The 23,144-nt window shown below is 44.1% G+C and overlaps 4 protein-coding genes across 8 annotated transcripts; 2 read left to right on the forward strand and 2 right to left on the reverse strand.

The window, feature by feature from the left end:
* Positions 1 to 809: 809 nt before the first annotated feature.
* mos (v-mos Moloney murine sarcoma viral oncogene homolog) lies at positions 810 to 2,238 on the reverse strand. The gene has a single exon (XM_058060961.1). The coding sequence runs from the start codon at positions 2,186 to 2,188 to the stop codon at positions 1,184 to 1,186; it is 1,005 nt and encodes a 334-aa protein (XP_057916944.1). The 5' UTR covers positions 2,189 to 2,238; the 3' UTR covers positions 810 to 1,183.
* Positions 2,239 to 3,495: 1,257 nt separating this feature from the next.
* Positions 3,496 to 8,110, reverse strand: LOC131109218 (zinc finger protein PLAG1-like). 2 transcript variants are annotated; one of them, XM_058060960.1, is made up of 4 exons: positions 7,784 to 8,110; positions 6,765 to 7,099; positions 5,516 to 6,600; positions 3,496 to 3,817 (listed from the first exon to the last, which is right to left on the reverse strand). In XM_058060960.1, the coding sequence occupies exons 2-3, from the start codon at positions 6,980 to 6,982 to the stop codon at positions 5,520 to 5,522; spliced, it is 1,299 nt and encodes a 432-aa protein (XP_057916943.1). In that variant the 5' UTR covers positions 6,983 to 7,099; positions 7,784 to 8,110; the 3' UTR covers positions 3,496 to 3,817; positions 5,516 to 5,519. The 2 variants fall into 2 exon arrangements, with proteins under 2 accessions (XP_057916943.1, XP_057916942.1); XM_058060959.1 differs by lacking the exon at positions 3,496 to 3,817 and having other exon boundaries at positions 3,836 to 6,600; positions 7,784 to 8,108.
* Positions 8,111 to 8,304: 194 nt separating this feature from the next.
* On the forward strand, positions 8,305 to 16,308 carry chchd7 (coiled-coil-helix-coiled-coil-helix domain containing 7). Its single transcript, XM_058060965.1, has 5 exons — positions 8,305 to 8,455; positions 8,806 to 8,870; positions 9,631 to 9,729; positions 10,532 to 12,348; positions 13,506 to 16,308. Exons 2-4 carry the CDS (start codon positions 8,817 to 8,819, stop codon positions 10,634 to 10,636), a joined length of 258 nt encoding a protein of 85 aa, XP_057916948.1. The 5' UTR covers positions 8,305 to 8,455; positions 8,806 to 8,816; the 3' UTR covers positions 10,637 to 12,348; positions 13,506 to 16,308.
* A 63-nt stretch (positions 16,309 to 16,371) lies between these two features.
* Positions 16,372 to 22,734, forward strand: LOC131108932 (uncharacterized). Of its 4 annotated transcripts, XM_058060379.1 has the most exons (9): positions 16,387 to 16,472; positions 16,981 to 17,055; positions 17,679 to 17,927; positions 18,591 to 18,773; positions 19,182 to 19,245; positions 20,335 to 20,422; positions 20,519 to 20,583; positions 20,655 to 20,709; positions 20,794 to 22,734. In XM_058060379.1, the coding sequence occupies exons 3-9, from the start codon at positions 17,746 to 17,748 to the stop codon at positions 20,916 to 20,918; spliced, it is 762 nt and encodes a 253-aa protein (XP_057916362.1). In that variant the 5' UTR covers positions 16,387 to 16,472; positions 16,981 to 17,055; positions 17,679 to 17,745; the 3' UTR covers positions 20,919 to 22,734. The 4 variants fall into 4 exon arrangements, with proteins under 4 accessions (XP_057916360.1, XP_057916362.1, XP_057916363.1 ...); XM_058060377.1 differs by lacking the exon at positions 16,981 to 17,055 and having other exon boundaries at positions 16,372 to 16,472; XM_058060380.1 differs by lacking the exon at positions 16,387 to 16,472 and having other exon boundaries at positions 16,500 to 17,055; positions 18,597 to 18,773.
* The last annotated feature ends 410 nt before the right edge of the window (positions 22,735 to 23,144 follow it).

Consider the following 23,144-nt stretch of genomic DNA (forward strand, 5'->3'; position numbering starts at 1 on the left):
CATGTCACTTGATTGTTTCAGTCAAGTCATGTTGTAGTTGTACTTACTACTGAGTTGGTGGCTTGCAGTAGTGAAGTCATGTAGTCGTTGGAAGTTGGTGTCTTGAGTCGTTGTAAAAAGTAGGAATGGAATGTACATAGAGTACTTGGAAGCAATGAGCACAAGCAGGATCCTATCGACAGCAGTGTTTCTTCTCGGTTTACAGCTAACACGGTGTAGCTAACTCGTGTGACCACTCCTCCACACTTACTTTTGGGCCGAATACATACTCGTGTGTGCCTCGTGTCTGCACACCATTTTTATTTTTTTATTCTGTATTTTTTGTGTGTCTAAATTTTAATGGCGGCAGTGGCATGTTGTTCAGAAACCGGAAGGCTGGCGACCCTCACTCCCTCCATGCTGTCACTTCAGCCGCCTCTCCCCCAGTGCTGACCACACTGGTGCATGAATGGGAATGAATGTTTGGTGGTGGTCAGGCCGTGGCTATCAGCCAACCCTAGGGCAGCTGTGGTACAGATGTAGATTACCACCACCAGTGTGGGAGTGAAGAGTGAATGAATAATGGCTTCACTTTACTGTCACTGGCACTTTGACTACCTTGAAAAGGACAGAATAAAACCAGAATCATTATGATTCAATGCAACGTGCATGAGATGAGAAAGTATAAAAACAAGATGCATTTTCAATCAAATGAACTGATCTAATTACGACCTCTGGGTGGCGCTCGAGTTCGCCACACCTGGTCTAATGCCTTGGTTGGGGAACGTGTGAAGAACAATGTGTGAAATATAAAGAACAGGTTTTTCAAAGGACACATCAGCAAAATACGAACGGTGTCATTTAATGAAAGCCAAATGTCATCACAACTTACATTCACAAAATATTAAAAGCTTCAAATGGTCCTCACCCCCCAACCCTCAAACCAGCAAAGTGCTTGCAGTACTGCAGTAACACCACAGTCACTGCAGTAGCACCACTGCTGACAAAACTTGCTAAAAGTAGAACAGCGACACAAGCGTCCACAGAGGCGGGGACGGATGTTCCTCTCGAAGCCTTGGAAGCTTCTGCTACGTTGCTGTAGAAGAAATGATGAACGTGACACGCCAGGCTTCTCACGTGCTTCTCCAAGTCTCCCTCAATGCTGTCATGATCATCTCATGGTCATCTCATGGTCATCTCATGGTCATCTCATGGTCTCTAGTTGAGTCATCACCTCCTGTGCGCTGAGCCTGCGGCGAACCTCTCCAGTCCAACATTTGCTCAGCAGGTTCTTGCAGAGTCGTCCTCGCTGAGACCGGAAGACAGCCTGGTCTTCAAGGGACGGCCGAAGGTTGTTTGCCACCACCGCGTAGAGCACGTGCTGCCTGTCGCCCAGGTAAGGCTGCCTGGACGTGATCATCTGCCACATGGTGATGCCAAAGGAGAAGATGTCACTCTTGGGAGACACGCCTTCGCCCTTCAAGAGCTCCGGCGCTCGGTGCGTGTACGTGCCTCCCACGTGCCTCAGGCATGACGTCACGTCGGAAACGCCACCGTCCAGTTGGACCGAACAGCCGAAATCGGCGATCTTGCAGACGTCCTGACTGGACAGCAGGACGTTGGCCGGTTTGATGTCCAGGTGGACGATCCTATGGGAGTGCAGGAAGTGGAGCCCGTGCACGATGTCCAAAGAATACCTGAGCCACCTGTCCGCCTCCAGCGGCTCCACGCATGCGTCGATGATTTGCTGCATGTTCTCGCTGCCCACGAACTCCATCAGGATGGTTCCGATGCTGCCGTCGTCCTCGAGGTCCGCCGGAACACACGTGGTCGCTGCAACGACGCGCACGATGTTCGGATGGCGAAGGTGTGCGGCGTTCAGCTCTGCCCAGAAGCTCTGACGAGAAGCCAGTTTGTTTTTGGTGCACTTCTTGACTTTTTTCAGCGCAACGCTTCCCCCGAGATACGTCGCCTTGTAGACGGAACCGAACCCCCCGGAACCGACAGGCTGCACACAATGCAACTCCTTCCACAGGATGACCGATGACCACAGCCGGCTCGCAACGCGACCCTGCAGTCGCTGCAGTGGCACCTGTAAAGTGGAGCCGAACACTTGTTTGGACAAGGGACTGCTGCAAGTCCTGATGTCCGCCGAAGGACACATGTCTCCTTTAGGGAGCAGACGAGTGACGGGAATCGGTGAGGGCATCGTGCGCGTGGAGCGCGGCGTCAGGATGGCTTTTCAAACAGGAAACTGGGCTCGGTGGATCGATACAAATATCCACTTGAGCGATACCAAAGGCAGGCTCAGAATCGGGTTGGTACTATTGTCGTGAGAGTCTATGGTGATATACTCTCATGTGTGTCGTTAGGGTGCAGACTGGTGCATTGTTTCATTCACATATTGCTGCGTATTGACTTTATTTTGCCTGTTATCCAAAGTCAGCTGGGATAGGCTCCAGCTGACCTATGACTGTAATGGGGCAAGCTATATCGTCTGCGTATTTAATTGGTATCGGATTCATACCAAAATGCTCCGCATCGTCCAAGCCAAACAGCAATGCATTTTTTTTGGCTTTCATGACTTGCATGTTGGTGGGAGAGGTGAAGTGGCAGAAGTAAAGTTACTTTCATGAAGTTAATAAAGTTACTACTTTCTCTTTGTCGCAGAACTGCTCGCCCCGCCAGTCATGACAACATGGAGGAAGGACATGGACAGCATCATGTTGGTCCTGCATGGCTGGGTGTCTGGCAGGTAAATGCGACACGGGGTCACGTGTTCACTGCTAACTACAACAAAGTCACAGCTTTCCAATAAGCTTCAATCAGTCAATCAGACCCTGTGGTCCAATCTAACAGGACTCACCTGCTGACAATTGGGTGACAGGTTAGTGTCATTGCGTAGAGTGACAAAAATATCTAATCATACTGATATTACTTGTGAGGCGGATGGATTATATCTGGATTATATCTGCCAAGGAGAAGTGCTCAACACACATTCAGAGCGTTTTGTCAACAATACTTGAGAGTAATGCGTAATTACGTAAACTACATTGCAATAGAGGAGTTTATGTTTAGGCTCAAAGAACTACAGTTCCCATTCGGGTTAGCGTGTCCAACCAGGAAGCAGTGAAAGAGATGCTATTATCAAATGTTTTGATATAGATGGTGTTTTGATCTGACAAATCTGAAGTTTGAGCAAATGTAGAATTACACTTGTTTTAACTTGCTGGCAATGTGTTGTTTTTGTTTTGTTGCAATGTGACCAAGTTCTGCTTGATGCCACCTACTGTACATATAGATGCACCCCCCCGACCAAATGTTTTAACCCAATGTCTGCCCACACATGACCCACCCATGCCCACCCATGACCATGAAATCGTGGTTGTGGAGCTCCTGGTTGAGAAGTTTTTAAGCAGACAAAAATCCAAAATGAAGTGGAAAAATGACTTTTTCAAGACTGAGCCTGAGCTCTGAGAGAAAGAAAGAAAGAAACAACATGAACATTTTCTCATTCAGATTTAACAGAGCAAGTCAATGATGAATGTTATTTATGCAGAAGACACATACTGTACACAAGGGCATGCCTTTGCAAAAGATTCCTTCTTTCTTAAAATGAAAAAAAAATGAAATCAATTGAACAGGAAAAGAAACACTGAATGTGCATGTTATCGTCTAGTCTATACATTTGTGGAGAAAAGACATTCATGTACAAAACGTGCTCTAATGGAAAACCACAAACCTTCATCATAGACTTGTGGAAATGCTTTGAAAGATAACACATTGAAATCTTTCACATCATTTCATGTCTTGGAAAGCCGAACACGTCGTCTTCATGCTTGCTCACCAAAGCCATCGTTGAGGAAAACGGTGGGGAGAAAGGCAAACATGTCAATCATTTCACAAGATAAATACCTGGCTTCAAACAGTCAAGCTAATATTATTGCTACTAAAATGGATAGATAGATTATTAGAATGACGGAAATATCCCATCATGTTACTGATGAACTATTTCTTTGGCCAGATTTATATGGTTAAATATTAAACATAAGTTTAAAGATAGTGTCATGTTACTTATGAAATATTTCTTAGGTCAGATATTTATGGTTAAATATTAAATGTAAGGTTGAATATCACAATGTTATGTATGAAATATTTCTTAGGTCAGATATTTATGGTTAAATATAAAATTTAATGTTGAATATATATATATACGTTAAATATGACATATGATGTTATATATGACAGATGTATCAGATATACTGCAGCTGGGATAGGCTCCAGCCTAGGATAGGACCCTTGTGGGTACAGGCGGCATAGAAAATGAATGAATGAATGGGTACTATACTATCAATTACTATTTTTGAGAATTGCTATTATGGACTCTTCATATGGATTACTATTACTCTGAAGTACTAGTAATACTGCTATTGTGAATGTGCGCAGCACAACTGTACTTTTAAGGTGGGAAAAATGTAGGCAATTTCAACCAAATTCAAATTAAAGAAGGCAATGTCAGTTTTTTGTATCAAAAACATATCAAACCCAACCGTGAATTTTGTGTATTGTTACACCCCTAGCATGTGTGCATTGTATTTATGTTTGTAGAATGCATGAATATGTACATACGTATGTACGCATGTGTGTATACATATGTATTGTATTTATGTGTGTACTCATGTACTGTGTATATTTCATAGGGTTGTGAAGGATAGACCATGAAATCCCGATGTGCGCTTTGACAAGGGAGGAGCCTCCTGGATGGATAAGAATCAGCCATAAATCCTTGGATGAATTGATGGTAAAGACGTGCACCAGGTATGGCAAGACTAGCAACTGGTTATCAGTGAGTCTCCTAATACGAGAGCCTGGGCTGCCTGCAAGACGATTGCTCCGTAGCCTACCATGCAATACCAAACAACCATACCAAACAATTTTCAACACATCAGCAAAACATATGTACATTGTAACCATCTACATGATCTTTATATATTGTGTAAAAATAAAGCAGGAACAAGATGGAATTAAAAGCATTAAATCAATACAGACCCACAATCCACCGGTAGGAGCCCGGTGTTTGCTTTTCAGTAAGGTTGTGTGCCGAACAAAAATGCACTCAGTAACATCAAATCTTGCCTTTATACATTCCCACATAGTAGCAGCATTTGGGAACAAATGGGAGGTGAATTAAAAAGGGGGAGATACAGTAGGAGTGTATCTGTGCAGCATCGCAGAAAGGTAGATTGTGCGTTCACGGGCCATCGAACGAGTGGAACCGGTCTAGATGCATTTGGAATGGTCCATCACAGAGGTTTCCATCCCTAGTATTTATGTATGCATGTCAATTTAAGTACGTACTGTAAATGCCTTATTTCTGTATGTTACATATGTGTGCATGTAAACGCACAAATGTATTATTGCATATACGTATGTAGGTGCAGTACTGTATGTGTGGCGCACGTACGTAATTGTATATGCATATATGTATGTACAGCATATATGTAGGTACGTATGCGTGTGTCAAGCTCAGACTTACTGGATCACTGAAAAGCCTGATGGAAGCGGGGTAGTGTGGTCGGTTTGGACGATTGTGGGGACAGTCGGAGAGGTGTGTTGTCTTGGGGCACTGTATGCTGTTCCCCACTGCCCCCTGCCTGGTTGTACAAAGGTCCATTTAGCGGTAGGAAATTGAACAGCTGTGAGAAGTCCATCGGGGATGAGGCCAGCGAGTCACATGTTGCCGTTGACGTGGGAATCCCGGACAAGGATCTGTCCTGACTTGATTCTTCCAGCATGCCCACATGAGGCTCCATCTCCAGTTTGCAGACAGGGAGTTGATGTTGGCATGCTGAGGATGAGGAGGGCGTGTTGCTTTGTAGCTCCATTAGGTAGCTGTCCAGTTCTCCCTTTAGGTTCTGCTCCCGTTCCTGTGAGGAGACAGCGTATGAGGTCATGTTGGAGCCTAACGGGCATTTACTTAATACAGGCTTAGGGAGGGGCGCTGAGTCCAGGAGTGGGTTGGTGTAAATGTGCTGATGTGGCATTGTTGCCAACATGACTGGGAGTTGTGCCTGAATGTTCTCAGCCATCAAGTCATAGACCACAGGCTCCACCAAATCGGCCGGCTCACTTTTCACCCTCAGCAGCTCTTGAGCGTGACTCTTCTTAACATGCCGTGTCAGGTGGTCTTTCCTACCAAAGCGCTGGGCGCAGTATTGACAAAGGAAGTCCTTGCGTCCTGTGTGAACCACCATGTGGCGCCGTACGTCTTTACGGGTGTAAAACTGCCGCTCACAGTGCTCACAATGATGCTTTTTTTCTTTGGTCCCGCCAGAGGACTTGCCGGCGTGGCTTCTGAGGTGCTCCAGAAGCACCCCGGTACTGGGGAATGTCTGCAGACACACCTTGCAGGTGAGATCTCCCCTATTGGCAGCGTGAAGGGCAAGGTGGCGCTTGAAGCCCAGCTTGGTGTTGTAGCTCTTACCACACTCCTGACATGCAAAGGCTTCTTTAAACGGGTCGTGGGTGTGAAGGTGATTCTTTAAGTGATCCTTGCGGTGAAACATTTTTTCACAAAATGAACACTTGTGGCTTTTTTCTGGCGAGTGAGTTGCCATATGCCTTGGGAAACAAGACACATTCTATGAGCACGATTAGGATATGATTTTTCATGGTATCATAGTTGCAATGATAATTCAGCAGTCAAAGAAAGGCTTGTGGCTAATATAAAGAGCAAATCAGAGAACTAGAGAGTAGCGCTGCCATCTACAGGTGCTTGCACATACCGGAGCAGCTTGTATTTGGAGACAAAAGCCTTGGTGCATCCAGGCTGGGAGCAGAAGTAGGGCCTCTCTCCGGTGTGTGTGTACGAGTGCACCTTCAACTTCTCCACGCTGTTGAACACTTTCTGGCAGTCTTCGCAAGGGAATTTCTTCTTGGGCTTTTCTTCTCCTTGCATGCGCCTCCCCATGGTTGCTGCAAGGTTGGCTTTCTCCAAGTCCATCTCAATGCGGACCTGGGTTCCAGCCGACACGGCACCCAAAGGCACACTAGTTACACGGACATGACCGCTGTCACCTTATCCTGTTGTTTGTCCTCAGCACTATCAGGACCTGTGAGCCTGAGAAATAGCAACATCATGAGGACGTGTCATCATGGGATAAAATAAACATGCAATTTGTGAACAAATTGTGTGTGTCAATCCTCTGAAAAAGGTATTGTAAAAAACGGGAGCAGAATGTGGCAATTGTTGCCATGGACAACGTGGAATTAACTCTCCAGTCAATGACGTCTTCTCAACTACCTAATAGCTCGCTAACGTCAACATTTGGCTGTTTTCTGCTATCCCAACTGTCAGTGTGAGTCAGTATTGAGGATAGAAAGTTACATCCGTCATGAGATGCTCGGACAGCAGATGTTTGAACCTGTAAGAAATGTGAAGTGAAACCATAACGACAACCCCATTGACAGCAGGTCAAATACGACTTAATTGCTTTGTCATTAACTCATCGCTTCTATCTTTTACACTACACAAGTTGGGCAGGCTGCGATCAAGTTGCATCAACATTTTTTCCACGTTCATTAAAGTTCATGCTTTATCATCGCACGGTGACAGTCCCATCACGTTGGGCACAAATCGTTTAGGCGTCTTTTTCCAATAATATAACCTGTCTTGCGGTGTCCAACTGAGCAGTGATTAACACAAACTTTTTTCCTCAGCTCCTCCGTTTCTCATTATTTGAATAACACCGATATTTTAATTCAACAAATGAATACCGGTATACTAAATTGACATAAAACTTACCCCGGACGCTTCGACATCCTTTCTGTTGTGTTTTTCTTGACTTTCAACTATTTCCAGAATTTTTAATAATTTTTTTCTCATATTTTTCGCTAGACGCGGCGGGCCTGAAATTTGTTTCCTTTCCTATCTTTAGAGCAGCCATTGTGTGTGCGCTGCAATGCAACCACACTATGATCTGATTCACGCCCATTTATTTTTCACCTTCTTGCACATTTTCCAATAAGATGTTGCTACTGGTGTCTCAAAGTCACCCAGAGTCGTTTACGTAAATAAGAAACTTTTCAGACTTTTTATGCAAGTAGTCAAATATTTAAAACCTGGTTCATTCAATTTAAAACGGTAGGACAACATGCACTTAAGTCACGAAAGTCATTGGAGAGTTCGCTTGTCAGTCTGTAAAGACAAATGACGGGATTCTATTGGCTGACGTCGCTGTCAGTCATGGGTTACCGCGTCCTTAGTGTTTTCCTGCTATACAGGGGCAGCTGTTAGCATTAGCTTAACGCTGACACTCGAGTCTGCCGATTAATTTAATATATGTCATTTACACCGAACATTCAAATCTGTGGATTAATTTAATCTTTTCCATTTTCGTCGGACACTGAAGTCCCAAGTTTCCGCTCGTCATTCACTGACTGACTCATCCGAGCGTCGTTCCTCGCCCTTCACTCGGTAAGTGTTTGGAAATAAAAGTAACCTTTACTCGTGGAGTACATCGAGGTTGAACTACTGTAATCACCTGAAATTGTTCACAACTAGTTTGTTTTTCAATTGTTCGGATGGCCAAAGAAGCTGGTCGTGCTCAGTGTTTACTCTCACAGCAGCAGATACTATTTTTCTATTATAGGGTTAGGGTTAGGAAACGATACGGGTATTATTGTGGACGATATGACATGTCGCCCTAAATCCTGACTATATTTTTCAGGTTATAGTCAAATGAAAGTGAGAATATTCTATAGCCAAAAGTTCAGTGTAATTCAAGTATTGGATGTGTAATATGTTGTTTGTCCATCTATTTCCAGCCCAGATCCAAATGGACAGAAATGCCAGAAAAATTCGAAATCAGGACCTAAATCCATGCATTGAAGTGAGCTGTCCAGCTTTTATTCTATTTATTTTCACTCGCCACGGCGGGTTAAAAAATGTACCTGGGTGATTTCTTGTTTTTTTTTTATTGAAATTCCGAACATTTGTTTCACCTCCAATGAACTTTTTTCAAGTGAAATGTATCTGGTGCGGCTATACTTGCTGTGAATACTCAGAGCCATAAAAAAGGATAACCACCTTGTACAAATAATATTCAAATGAAAATAAATGATTTATTTAACAAGGAAAAATAAGTCATTCCACATAATTCAGCAGTAGCCGTGTTCATAGACCGTGGACTAATACGGGCACATCTTCGGCGATAATTATGGAGCCAATATGTGAAATTCTGACATCCTCCCAATAAATCCACTATAACAGATCGCTCTCTCATTCTGTGTACTTGCTTCGTCGGCACATTGTACCTTGTTAAAATTCAGCTCCATGGTTTTTCAAGTAGACAGCACGCACCTGCAAGTACAGCAGGTTGGATCATTTTGACGACCTTAGTATAGGAGCATAGGTGTACGTTTTCCTCGTCTCTACAATGTGCATTGCTTTCAGCATGTTTCTTCCATAGAACAATGGCATGATGTTCTTTGTTCAGTCATACTGTCTATTTATCTCAGTGGGTAGAGGCGGGGCCAGTAGACCATCCTGTTGTATTCTGACCTGAGTGTCTCGTGACACCCATGTTTAATAAGAATATAAATAATCAGGCTTTCAAACCTTATTTGATGAGTTTCTTTTGTATTTTTCAGGAAAGTGATGCCTCTCAAAAGTGTTTGGATGCCAGCAACTATGAAAAGAATATGTGCACAGCCTACTTCCAGAGGTACAAGGATTGTAGAAAATATTGGGTATGTATGAATTTTGCTTCACTAAAGTTTACTGGCTGAAATCAAGGGTGCAGTTTAGTTTGGGCAGGTTTAGTCTTAAGGACCAACGGTCTGAGAGGAAAATGATGACAGTTGAGTTCGATACTGTATGTTAGTAAACTACTGTGGGGATACCTTTTGAGCAAGGCACCAAACACTCTCTCCCTTAAGCTCTTAAGGAGCTTAATATAATTAGGAAAATGACACAATTCTGGGCTTGTGTGCAAAGCCATGCAGCCCATCATTATTAAGGATGAGGCTTGTTGTGACTATATACTTTGCCACCTATTGTCGCTCTACTTTGGGTTCCTAATATGCTCGTACAGGGACAGTAACACATACTGAGAGAGGTGGAGTGGCGACATCTTTACTTTACTCTAGCTTCCCACGTCTTCGGCTCTCACATCAGTCCGCAAGACACTCTAGCGGTAGCAGTAGTGAATACAACACACCTACAGTGTATAATACCGCACTGATAGATCACATGAATACACCAGCAGGCTGATCCCATCCAGAATCCTTACCGGCTTCCAATTCCACGTATTAGAAACTGTAGGTAAAACTAGAGAGATTTGTGATCCATGAGCCACGTCTGTGCTTTACTGTTGTCACCAAACGGAGCCGGAAGCACTCGGCACACAAAACTGTCGTACATCACCAAATCTACACAGAACTTTAACTTAACGTTAACGTGATTCATATGGCACCAAATCACTACAGCAGTTATCTCTTGGCACTTTAGTGAAGTTGATAACCTAACCATTGTGCGATTGTGTTTTGACAGCATAACATCATGTTGCAGAGGAGGAGAGAGGGTGTGAGACCCGACATGCCGACTGCTCCAGAAAGGCAGGACATTCTCTCTGCTCATGGAGGAAAACCATATTGACTTGACACAATGCTCATACATTTGTGTCAGATGAGATTATGCTTTGTGAGTCGGCGCTGTCATGAAGATTAAAGATGCCCTCTACTCCTGCAGACGTGGAATGACCTTAGTTCTGTTTTTGAGTATATATGAGGGTCCTGACATTCATTTTTCTTCCAGTCATTTCATTTCATTCATGTCATTTTATGAAACATTTTCAACGACTCTTTGGCGATGTGGTTGAGATATCCTTACAACTAGGATGTTGTGGAGGTAGTATTTGGACTAAAAAGTAGGGATGTCTGATAATTATCGCAAGATAGATGAAGTGGCCATTATTTCCATAATATAATGCGGTGGGCCAGATCTGGCCACCAGGCATCCAATGGAGATGTAAGTACCTGCAAATAAATCATGTAATGTTGATGTTGCTCTCATCTTTGTCTTTTGATGTCACCCAAAATGTTTTCAGTCTACAGCAAAAGTACGCACATTGGAGAGTGTCATGTTGGCCACACAGTCAGGACATTGGGAAGACGTGGGTTCGATTCTCCGCACGGACACCTCTGGGCGTTTTCCTCGGGTACTCCGCTTTCCTCCCTGTTCCAAAAACATGCTTGTACGAACGTATGGTATGAATGTGAGCGGGAATGGTTGTTTGTGGATATGCGCCCTGTGATTGCTTGGCCACCAGGGCGTACCCCGCTTCTCGCCCAAAGAGGGCTTGGATAGGCTCCAGCGTAACCGCGACCTTAATGAGGATAAGCAGCGGTGGATGGATGTCCTGCACAGATACTGACTCATGCATGGTGATTAACTGCACACATTTTCTGTTAGGGTTAGGGTTAGCCTAACCCTGTCACAGAAGTTGGTGGCTTCTTGTCTTCCTCGCAGTGTTGCAGAGATCATCATGTTGCTCCGTGGTCCACACAAATCAGTGGCGGTTCTGGCTTGAATGACTCCCTGGGCGGATCGACGCATTTTTCTTCCCTCCGAGGCGCCCCCTGGAGAATGACGCCCCGGGCAATTGCCCATGCGCCCATAGCTAGAACCGCTACAGACGCAATAGCCGCTTTTCACCTACAAACGACGCTGGAAGACACTGCAGTGTCCTGAAGCAATGTCCCGTTTTCACTCCACACCGTCACAGCATCCAAAAGTGTCTTTTTGTAATTACAGACCTGGTACTTCTCCGGGGATCCCGCGACGTCAGAATCAACTTTACCATTAATCATGTGATCGGGACGGCCCGTGATTAAAAAAAAAAAAACATCACAAACGTCAACCAGTAGCTGTCACATTGGGCATGCGCAGATGCGCCGATGACTCCAACCCTAACTCCCTACCCATATTCGCGGTATAATGAACACAAACTACAACAAGCCATATAAAATGCAGTGATGGTTCCACGGTAGTTGCTTAAGTTGTGACCGCTTGCTGAAAACGATGCCAATAGCATGTAGATGCGTTCTGTGCATTTGTAGGACCAATCTTGACACAATCTAATCCTTGCTCTTGCGCCGACTCAGAATTTGTAATAAATGACGTGTGGTTATCTTTTTTTGCCACATTGAACTGAAATGTGAATTATTGAATGTCTCGGTTACCAATAGAAAATGTACATGTGAAATATTAATGTATGTTTTCTAGCCTCTACAGGTCAGAGCGGCTTTCTACAGATGAGTTTTGCACCCAAAAGAAATTGGATGTCTTCATTACGAAGCGGCAAACCGGTAGGACCTTCTTTCCCGCTCCTTATCTGGATTATGGATCTTTTACCCAGTGCAAAAAAACCTGAGCTGATGATTGTCAAATGAAAGCATTATATTGATTGTTTTTGCTCTAGCCACAATACTAAACAATTTGATGGCATTTAGCCAACAGTGGCATAAAAAAGTGTGCATTAAACTGGGACTTCACATTGAGGTGTGAAAACCGAAGAAACCAAACTCTTTGGATAAGCTGACAGTTTTAGTGCACTGTAACATAGTCGGTGTGTTAATTTTCAACGGCAAAGGAGAAATAACCAATGCATCAAGCTCACAAGACTGACGGGGAAACTACCCACTCTTAACTTCACACACACTGCATATGGCTTGTTGGGTTCAAGTAAGGCTTGTCGAGGGTTAAATACAGCAGTCGGTCATGGACAAGGGTTAGGGTTAGTTTGAGTTTTTATCATGTGCAGATTTTTTTTTTTCCTATACAAAACTCGGGTACACGATGGGGACCACAATTCGTGTATTAGTTTGTACATGTTTATGTTGTTGTTTTTTTATTGTTATTAAGGTCAGATTAACTGTTCCTGTTGACATATCTTGCACAGAAACAACTGCACAACACAAAGTAATCTACACAACGAATGAGGAGAGGAAATGGAATTCAATGTAAGCAAAGAATAAATGAAAAGAAATGGGAAGAGTACGTAGTTGATTTAGAACGGGAGCGGGACGGGAGCGGTAGTCAGGTTCGGAAAATCCACTCCTATCTCCCCCTTTTCGGTACATTCTACTTTTCATTTAGTATTTCAATACTAAATACTAAATTCAATTTCAATGTGGTTTCTTGAATGATTTTCAATGACGCCCTCTGAACCGGATTAGAATAACCTGCTGCATTGGGGGAACATCCCCTACACTTGTGTCGTGTCACACGGTGCAATGACAATAGAAGCCTATTTGATTTATTTTCAACACAAATTGAAGTCAGGTTACCATGCATTTAGAAGTTTAAAAATATGCCATTGACAAAGCGATAGAAATGTTAAATGACACAGACGCGTACAAGTCATTTCCTTTTGACTTCATTTTTCAGCTTCCTTTTCTTCTGCCTGGATTTTCTGTGTGTCTCTGCCTAACAACCCACCCCCACTACCTCCTTGCCTGTTCAGGGTTGCTATGGCTCAGCCTCAGCCGGTATCCAGTGCACGCTGACATACTCTGTAACCCGATTGGCTGATGGCTCTGCAAGGCAGTGCACTGAACAAGAAAGGGCAGGAAGGCAAAAAAAGGAAAAAGGCGACGGAGTGCTGAGGCAGGGTATCTTTAGCAAGAGCAGAGAGCATCGTGTTAGCTGGAGAACGGCGACAAAAGGTGGGTGGGGACAGCAAGAAACCAAAGCCACCATATTTTTATTTGATTTCTTTTTTTGATTGTGATTGCAACAAAGCGATGGGAGGAGGAATACCACACAAGAAGGCAAGATGACATAAATGATGGAAAACAAGAGGAGATATCTACATGCAATATCCTCCCTGGTTGACGCTGATATCCGGAGCCATAGCGTGAAGGGGAACACAAGGAAAAGCATTGCAAGAGAGAAAGACGAGAGGAGAGCCACGGAGGGCGGACACTTTGGTATGTGACACCACAAAAGCCATAAATAAAACCAAGATTTTCACACACAGCCTCCACGAGCAGGCCGGGGCTGCAGTCGACATTGGCAAAGTGGCAGGAGACGACGACGAGGCATCTGCTCGAACTGAGGGGGAGGAGAGATCGACGAGGAGAAGGACCTGGGCACACGGTGTGCCGTGCAGGCTCGGTGCGGAGGGAAAGGAGACTACCGAGCCCATGGCTCGGGGCAGCGGCTCAGGGAGGTGGAGCAGGCAGAGAATGGGTTTGGTCAACACCATGCTGCGCTGCAACCTCCCACCAGAGACACAGAAGGTGGTTGTTTTCCTCATCATGATGCTGCTCATCATTATCAACGTAGTGCTCATGTTCCTGTTGGCGTTCCAGTAGAATGCGGACACACACCACCTCATGCTTTCAGACACTGAAAGCAGGGGGGGGAAGTAGAGCTGCCCCGTTCAGACACCGAGCTGCCTCAGATGATTGGAGTCCAAAATGTCAGTATCAAAATCATCACACAGGTACTTCCTAAAAGACAGGACGGACACTCTAGGTTTATGTGACGTGTGCCCACACTTCAGAAACTAACTTTTTGTGTTGAGACAACGTGATATACTTTCTGCTCATGCATGTTTTGCTCATTTCACTGTTAAATGCTGTCCAAATAGGCAAATCTCATTTTGACGTTAACATCTATTGACAAGCGTAAAAAAAAACGAGTAAAGTCCACAGTTGGTACAGTATTGTGAATTGTAACCATTTCCTGTTCCAAATTGGAATATTACTGTACTTTGGTTCTTCCACCCACCGTTTACAATATTTTGTCTTGCACTTTATGTATGTCCTTCTGTCTTTTGTATGAATCATATACACCCTGGCAGACATTACACTGAAATTAAGACACATTTTCTGTTTTGACAAATAGTTTTATTGAAGACACATTGTGGTCAGCCACTAAACAGAAGATTGACTATCAAGAGAGAAGGTGTCGGCCTTGGGCTGCATGTGTGGTTATTCCACTTTTGCTTTCTTTCAAGGTGTCTTATAAAGCAGTTAAGACTAAGCTAAACACTGTGTTCACACTTGTCATTTTGGTCAAGACCAAACCGGAACGATGGATGATCGTGGTCGGTGTGCACGTGGATTCTAGTCCCGAGTGAGGCAAGTGGGAAGGCTGACTGCAGGAACGCACCAAAACACTGGATATATCCCCAAATTAGACACTCAACACAAAGCTGAGTGTAAATCATAAAAAAATGAGAATGAAACAGCCCATTAGTGTAACTTTGGTAGATCTTTTCAGCGGAGGTGTGACGACCATTTCAGTTTGCTGTCGTCAGCAGAAATGCCACTGCCTCGTTTAATGTATATCTTTTCTTTGTTTGTGATGTGAAAGCCGCGTTTTGGGTGTGTGAGGTCATCGGACGCCACATATGCTGTCCAGTGGAGGTGTACCATTACACTTAAGTGAGCATTGTTTGGTCGTCTGACAAAAATTTGTGTGAACACTAACCAAAAATGCCAAATTGACCCGCTGTAATTTATTATTTGTGTTTGTCTGGACTGGAGTTCCAAACTGCAAGTGTGAAAGCACCCTTAAAAGAGTGACTGCAAACCAAGTTTGGGTTTATTGTACTTTGTTACTTTGTGTGGGCTGCATGTGTGCTTATTCAACTTTAACTCTGTCAAGATTAATTTAAAATCGGTAAGGTGTAATTAATAAAAAAATAAAAATAAATGTATAATGTTTTTTTTTTTGGCCAGGGCAGTTTTTATTTTTATTTATTTAGTTATTTTTTTTTTTTTACAAGACAAGACAAATGTCGGTGGCAAAAGAACATGTATTGGTATGAAGGTGCATTGCCCTTGGTCTGGGTCACGATAAGGTAGATGCAGAACAAAAGCATGCATAGGACACATTCCATCCACTGATGTGCAGGGAGGTTAATGGCTGTGGCACTGACTCCTTTGTTATGACCTTTAATTTCTTTTTAAAATGTTTATACGTTTTGGAAAAACTACAGACAGCCGCATGTATTTTAACAGTAACGGTAAAGTGGGTTTGTCCCAGCAGAGTGGGAGTGTCGCCTCCGTATTCCCTAGACTAAACTTTCCATAGCGGTGTTGCGGGCAAGGATCCGAGTTTGTATAGGAGGGCTATGCGGCAAGGCGGTGGTATGTGAGTAGAGATAATGGTTAGGTGTCGCCAGAACTGCAACGACTCTTTGTTTTTCATATAATCTGTCAGCACTGCTTTGTGTGCTATAGCCAATGTAATGTGAATTACTCCTGTACAGGATCAATAAAGTTCTTATCTTGGCCATCTGAAAAGGTCAAATACATTGTTTTTGTTGCCTAACTGTTTCCCCAGTATTTCCCCATCCGCGCTGTAACTTCCTGTTTGCACTTCCTGGTTCCGTCCGGAACATGGCGCCGACGATCCCAATTACACTGTGTCAATCTGTTGGCAGCCAAGCCGAAGTATTCTAGAGGGAATGCCGTAGGTAGGTGTTTATTTAATGTTTGAGATGTCAAAAACGCTGAAACATCGGTGCCGTGTTAAAACAACCGACGATTTATATGTTCAAGCTAAAATGCTCGGCCATAGTCGTACCTCCGTTGGACATTCATCGACTACTGTTTGTAAAACGAATACACGTGATAGTTGAAACTCTTTATTGAGAATGCTTGAGAATATATTACATGTGTATTGCTTAATTTTTTTAAGTTTTCAACGCTGTTGCAGGCATATGTTTGGCCAGCTATGTGGGGCGGGTTGAGCGTGAACCAGGAAGTGCGGGGATCTCGTGTGCGCGCGCGCTGTTCTCTCGTTGCTGCGTAGTCGAAAAAGACCGTCTTTCTTTCTCTGACAAGTCAGGCCGCCCCTTACCAGGGTTTGGGGCTGAAAATACTGACAGTTAACACCGCCACGACCGTGAAGAAGTGCCAAAGTAAACGGTTTGTCTTGCAACAGCATTGTTTTCATTGACGCCAATTTCATTTGGTATCGAGTCGGCGTTCCAACACCCTGACGGAGAACACCGGAGTTGCCATTTAACTCTGACGCCGCACAAGCAATGCTACAAGGTCAGTATTTAAAGTTGAAGCACGAATAGTGGCGTTTCGCTCCGACAGTAGGACAATATACAGTATATAAACGATGTCGAAGTTGACGAGCTGAAGCCGAGGCCGTCATTTTGTGGACATAATTGGCGCGCAGAAAGCTCGAAATGACGGAAGCAATTGTTTCAACCGGTTCATTTGCAATCCATAACATAATGTCAACGACTTTGTCCCAAATTGACACCGATTTATTAAAAGTATATTTCGCTACCCTCGTCATAGTCAATGACAACTGAAGCTAAAAGTGGTTGATTTTAAAATATTTCGTTTGACGTGAAAATCCCTTGGTGTCCTGGTTAAGTCGTGTGCATGGCGTGTTAAGTTCGTGCCTGTTGCCATCAGAGGCGAGGCATCTCTTAGGTGAGTGTAAGCCGCTGATTTCATCTTTGAGCATCATTGTGACAACGGAAGAGAAAACACTCATAACCCTTCTCCCTTATTCGGTCTATTTTAATGGCGACTAAAAAAAAATCCCTTCTGAACACCGCATCATTACAATAAGTATTCAATGCAGGAATGAATTTCATAAAACTGAGTATTTCATTACAGCAAAGGAATAGCAGCTAATCTTCCAACTTCTGTTACAGATGAAAAGCCGCTTGTCGCTTAACAGCCCGTGGGATCCCTCTGCATCCATCTCAACATGAGCTCCAAATGGGAGCGTCATCTGATGCCATATGTTCTCCAGTGGACAGTTTCACCTATTGCACGCACAAGACGGCATTTTCTGGCGCTTCAACCTTTTGCGTCCATCAGCAGTCTGTCGGCCCCCGGGGAAGGACTCATGTAATTGTGTCGGCAGACCATCAACAACATGGCGTCGGCGTTCTTCACAGGTAGGAAGACTTGTTCAAGTAAATGACATGATACATACACACATGTAGCACAATAACACAGGATAAATGAATAGATGACAAAAGATATGCAATTCATACACGAGTGCCATGACTAATGCTTTGGCTGTAAAGGTTGCTCCGGCTGTTACAGTACAATGTTAGCCGGCCACATGGAGGTCATTATACAGCGGGGAAAATAAGTATTGAACACGTCAACATTTCTCTCAAAAAACATATTTCTAATCAAGCTATTGACATGAAATTTTCACCAGATGTCGGCATCAACCCAAGTAATGCACACATACAAAGAATCCAAACATTTATGTTCATAAATTAAGTTATGTGTAATAAAGTGAAATGGCACAGGGAATAAGTATTGAACACATGAAGAAAAGGAGGGGTAAAAAGGTCTGGAAAGCCAAGAAAGCAGCTGGAGTTTGTCAGTATTTAGAAGGTTAACCTGTCCCCTATTAGTGCAAAGTAATATCAGCCGGTTTAGTCCTGATTAATGCCTTTTAAAAAGGTTTCTCACCAGCAAGGTGTTAGACAAGAAGCATTGCATGATGGGTAAAAGCAAAGAGCCGTCCAAAGACCTACGCAGCCTTATTGTTGCAAAACACACTGAAGGCATTGGTTACAGGCGCATTTCTAAACTTCTGAAAGTTCCAGTGAGTACCATTGGGGCCATCATCCGGAAGTGGAAAGAACACGGCATTACCATAAACCAGCCACGGCCAGGTGCTCCTCGCAAGATTTCAGACAGAGGAGTCAAAACAATCATCAGAAGGGTTCTCCAACAGCCCAGGACCACTCGTGGAGAGCTTCAGAAAGACCTGGAATCAGCAGGTACCGTTGTTTCAAAGAAAACAATAAGTAATGCACTCAACCGCCATGTCCTCCATGCACGCACACCACGCAAGACTCCATTTTTGAAGAGGAAGCATGTTGAAGCTCGTTTGGAGTTTGCGACACAACATTTGGATAAACCATGACATTCTGGGAGAACATACTCTGGTCAGATGAGACCAAAATTGAACTCTTCGGATGTCATAAGACACAACATGTTAGGAGGAAAAATGGCACTGCACATCACCCCCAAAACACCATACCAACAGTCAAGTTTGGAGGTGGGAGCATCATGGCGTGGGGCTGTTTTTCAGCATGTGGTACCGGTAGACTTCATATCATTGAAGGAATAATGACTGGAGAAAAGTATCGAGACATTCTTGATCAGAATCTGCTGTCATCTGCCAGGCTGCTGAAGATGAAAAGAGGGTGGATCTTTCAGCAAGACAACGATCCCAAGCACACAGCCAAGGTAACACTCAACTGGTTGAAGAAAAAGAAAATAAAGCTGCTAGAATGGCCCAGTCAATCACCAGACTTGAATCCAATTGAAAATCTTTGGAAAGAACTGAAGATCCGGGTTCACAGAAGAGACCCCCGGAACCTTGAAGATTTGAAGGCAGTTTGTGTGGATGAATGGGCCAAAATCACACCTGAGCAATGTATTCGACCGGTTTCTCCATACAGGAGGCGTCTTGAGGCTGTAATCACCAACAAAGGTTTTTGCACTAAGTATTAAATAAATTTCAGTACGCGTGTTCAATACTTATTCCCTGTGCCATTTCACTTTATTACACATAACTTAATTTATGGACATAAATGTTTGGATTTCCTTGTATGTGTGCATTACTTGGGTTGATGCCGACATCTGGTGAAAAATTCATGTCAATAGCTCGATTAGAAATATGTTTTTTGAGAGAAATGTTGACGTGTTCAATACTTTTTTTCCCCGCTGTATTACAGATTTATTTCAATTTGATCTCTTTGTTAGAAAATGACTTAAAGTACTTATCCAAACGTGCATAAACGTACATGTGAGCCTTGTGTTCTCTGGACATCGTCATGTGACCTTACCTGGGAGGTAATGTCACCTCACACAACACGCTGATGTCATGTTCCCACTTCCAACGCTCGCTCAAATGTGATGACCACGTCGGAGGTTGTTTATGTTTTTCATCATTTCTACCGGTCTAAGTCATTTTCTTTCATTGGAAGAATCTATAGTGGTACCCTGGATAAAGGTCTCGTTCCAGTAGTGCAGACTTGGTAGACCATTAGACCTGCTGATCATGAGAGAGTTGATTTATTTATTGAATCAACAATTACTTTATTTTCCAATTGAACAAACCTGATGTTGTTGTTGTTGTGTGTGTGCGTGCGTGCGTGCGTGCGTGCGTGCACATGTACCTATGTACGTGCGCACATCAGGGTCTTCCAGGGAAGTTCCGGAAACAGTTTCAGCAGTTTGAAAGCATTGCTGTGAGGTTATTTTTCTTCACTCAATGTTGTTTTTGTTTTTCGTCCCTCGTCTGATGTCTTCTTTTCTTTTGTAAAACCTCAGGATCCTTCCAGAAATCACAAGTTCTACAGAGACCTGATCACCAGTCTGAGACCTCCACTCATCCCCTTCACTCCTCTGCTGCTTAAAGGCATGCACACGCACACGCACACGCACACGTACACGCACATGCACAAGCACACTGAGGTGTGGAGTACCAACATTTGTTCTTTTGTTTCCTTGTCAGATTTGACTTTTCTTCATGAGAGTTGTAAGACTTTTCACGGCCAGCTGGTCAATTTTGACAAGATGGTAAAAAAAAAAAATGCTTTGCAGTTGTTGGTACATGGTGGCATTTACCTTTGGCCATTTTTTGTATTCAGCACAAAGTTGCCGACATGGTGCGAAGCATACGAAGATACCGTAGTGGACAACTGGGTAACACACACACACACACACACACACACACAGACAGACACACATACAATATAAATGCTAATGAAGTTTTGACACCTCTGGTAGCCATGGATATGGAGACGTCGCCATCCCACCTGCAGACCAAAGCGTACGTGCGAAAGCTGCAGGTGATCGACAACCAGAACCATCTCTTCGACCTGTCCTGCAAACTGGAGCCCAGAGACACGTAGAGATGCCAGGACGCGTCCCACCTCCTCTTCCTCCCTCTCAGCGAACACGTTAAAAGCTTCTTAACAGGCAGCCAATCAGGCGAAGCTCGGCAGCCATCTTGTCTCCTTCCTGACCACAGACGACATGTAGTCGCAGTTTGACCTCCACCCAGCTGATGAGGTGAGCCTAGTGATGGATGATTTATCTCTTCAAAGGTCAACCTCTGACCTCAGGGGCGTGTCTTTCTTCTTAATGAATGAGGAGGACAGCAGAGAAGTAAACAAATGTTTAGTCATTTCTGTTTGGGAAGGTGTACCGTGACACTCTATGGGCGGCGCTTGTGCAATAACAGGAGGCGATGCACGTCTGGTGTCAACCAAGCATGTCGACGACGCTCAGGGCTCCCAGGTTTTGTGTACTTTTTGTGATGATGATTAAGACTTATTTTTCTTCTTTCCCTTGTTGTCTTTGGATCATTTCGATCAACAAAGACAGAGGGATATTTTTTAAACGTTGTCTCATTGCAACGCTAAATGACATCACACGTCTGCTAGTTGACACCTGGCGGGGCTCTGCTGCGGCCAGTCCTGAATTCAAGTCATTCATTTCCAAATATCAAACAGGCGTCTCAAAAGATGACAAAATTCCAATTCCAAAATACACATGACACAGGGTATGAATGTTGGGCCGCGCGGCGGATGAGTGTTTAGCATGTAGGCCACACAGCGAGAAGATCCGGCTTTGATTTTCTGCTCGGGCATCTCTTTGTGGAGTTAGCATGTTCTCCCTGTGCATGGCTTTTCTCCGGGTAATCCGCTTTCCTCCCCAGTTCCAAAAACATGCTAGCTTGATCGGCCACTCCAAATTGTCCATAGGTATGAATGTGGGTGGGAACGGTTGTTTGTCGATACGTGCCCTGTGATCGGCAGGCCACCAGTACAGGGTGTACCCCGCCTCTCGCCCCCAAAGACAGCCGGGATAGACTCCAGCATACCCCCACCACTATAGTGAGGATAAGCGGTGTAAAAAACGGATGGCCGGACAGTATGAACTGTTTAATCTTCCGAGTCCATGAATGAAAGAAATGAATCAGTAGATGAATTTACCCGCTGACTAAAATATCTGTCGGCGAGCCAGGTCTGATAGTGAGTAACAGCGCCTCCCGTATGCTCAAAGTGTTAACCAATTAGCGTTGTCATATTGAAACAAGATCGGCATCCTTGTGTTTTCAGATCGATTTAGAAGAAGTATTTTGACCTGTTAGCATCACAGGTAGTCTCAGGAAACTCGCTGGGTGTTGAAGCCTCCTGCCGGACAACATAGAAACATTCAAAGTAGACGTGAACGGCCGGTCTTTGCTGTAAAACTCAGGCGTGTCCATTTGTAAAGGTCGCGTATGGAGTGGCTGACCTTGAAACATGTACATAGTGTGAGTGTGTAAATACTTCCAAACGAAAGGAGAATCTATTTTAAAGATGTTTGTTTCACGTAGAGATGAGATTTTATTCATGTGTGTTGTTTACATTGTGCCAAACCGTGATCCATGACAAGTAAAGATCCACGTTAGCATGACGATGGTATTTGTCAAGGGTCGAGGAGCGAGCTACACGAGCTGGCAGTGCTGTAGCATTTGCGCTTTCAGTTGTGAACTTGTAACTTTGTTCTCTGAAATGTAACCAAGAATTTGTATGCTTTAAAAGTATGGAGACAACCACCAATATTTTTCCAACCTTTTTCTTTGTAATGATTTGGCACTTTAAGATGGCATTCCTATTTTGAAACGATGCATCACAATGTTGTTTCCTGCAGTTGCTCAAATAAACCCGATGAAGGCGACATTGTGCTCTTCCATTGTGTCATCACGCCCGGCATCACACGATGTGTGTGATGGACGGAAATCACCCCCTGGAGTGAGGCGTGTAGGGCCGAGTGCCCACGCCTCCTCCAAGGGGCACCAGGGAATGCACTCGCCCCATCCAGTAGGGAATGTCACTCCCGAGGGACAAATCTCCTGTGTTGGATCATGTGAGTATGGGCGCGGCGCGTCCCGTATGGCACCGATGTCCAACCCCCTTCAGTCGGGTCCATATCGGTACACAGAATTATAATTTGTATATATTTTTTCATATTTGAGTGTTTTGTATTTTGTCCCTTTTAATTTGAGATGTGTATATGTGTGCATATGTGTCTTTTTCTTCTTTTCTTTCTGCTTTTCCCTTCAGGGGTCGCCACGGCAAATCAGCCGC

This window comes from Doryrhamphus excisus, chromosome 21 (assembly GCF_030265055.1).
Source record: "Doryrhamphus excisus isolate RoL2022-K1 chromosome 21, RoL_Dexc_1.0, whole genome shotgun sequence".
Classification (NCBI taxonomy): domain Eukaryota; kingdom Metazoa; phylum Chordata; class Actinopteri; order Syngnathiformes; family Syngnathidae; genus Doryrhamphus; species Doryrhamphus excisus.

Coding starts and splice junctions, on each gene's coding strand:
- LOC131108932 (XM_058060377.1), top strand. CDS start 17,746: ATGGGAGCGTCATCTGATGCCATATGTTCTCCAGTGGACAGTTTCACC. Junction 18,774..19,181: donor GAAAGACCTGGAATCAGCAG/GTACCGTTGTTT, acceptor GTCATCTGCCAG/GCTGCTGAAGATGAAAAGAG. Junction 20,710..20,793: donor ATACCGTAGTGGACAACTGG/GTAACACACACA, acceptor CACCTCTGGTAG/CCATGGATATGGAGACGTCG.
- chchd7 (XM_058060965.1), top strand. CDS start 8,817: ATGGACAGAAATGCCAGAAAAATTCGAAATCAGGACCTAAATCCATGC. Junction 8,871..9,630: donor ACCTAAATCCATGCATTGAA/GTGAGCTGTCCA, acceptor TGTATTTTTCAG/GAAAGTGATGCCTCTCAAAA. Junction 9,730..10,531: donor AGGATTGTAGAAAATATTGG/GTATGTATGAAT, acceptor GTGTTTTGACAG/CATAACATCATGTTGCAGAG.
- LOC131109218 (XM_058060960.1), bottom strand. CDS start 6,982: ATGGACTTGGAGAAAGCCAACCTTGCAGCAACCATGGGGAGGCGCATG. Junction 6,601..6,764: donor TCCAAATACAAGCTGCTCCG/GTATGTGCAAGC, acceptor TTGTTTCCCAAG/GCATATGGCAACTCACTCGC.
- mos (XM_058060961.1), bottom strand. CDS start 2,188: ATGCCCTCACCGATTCCCGTCACTCGTCTGCTCCCTAAAGGAGACATG.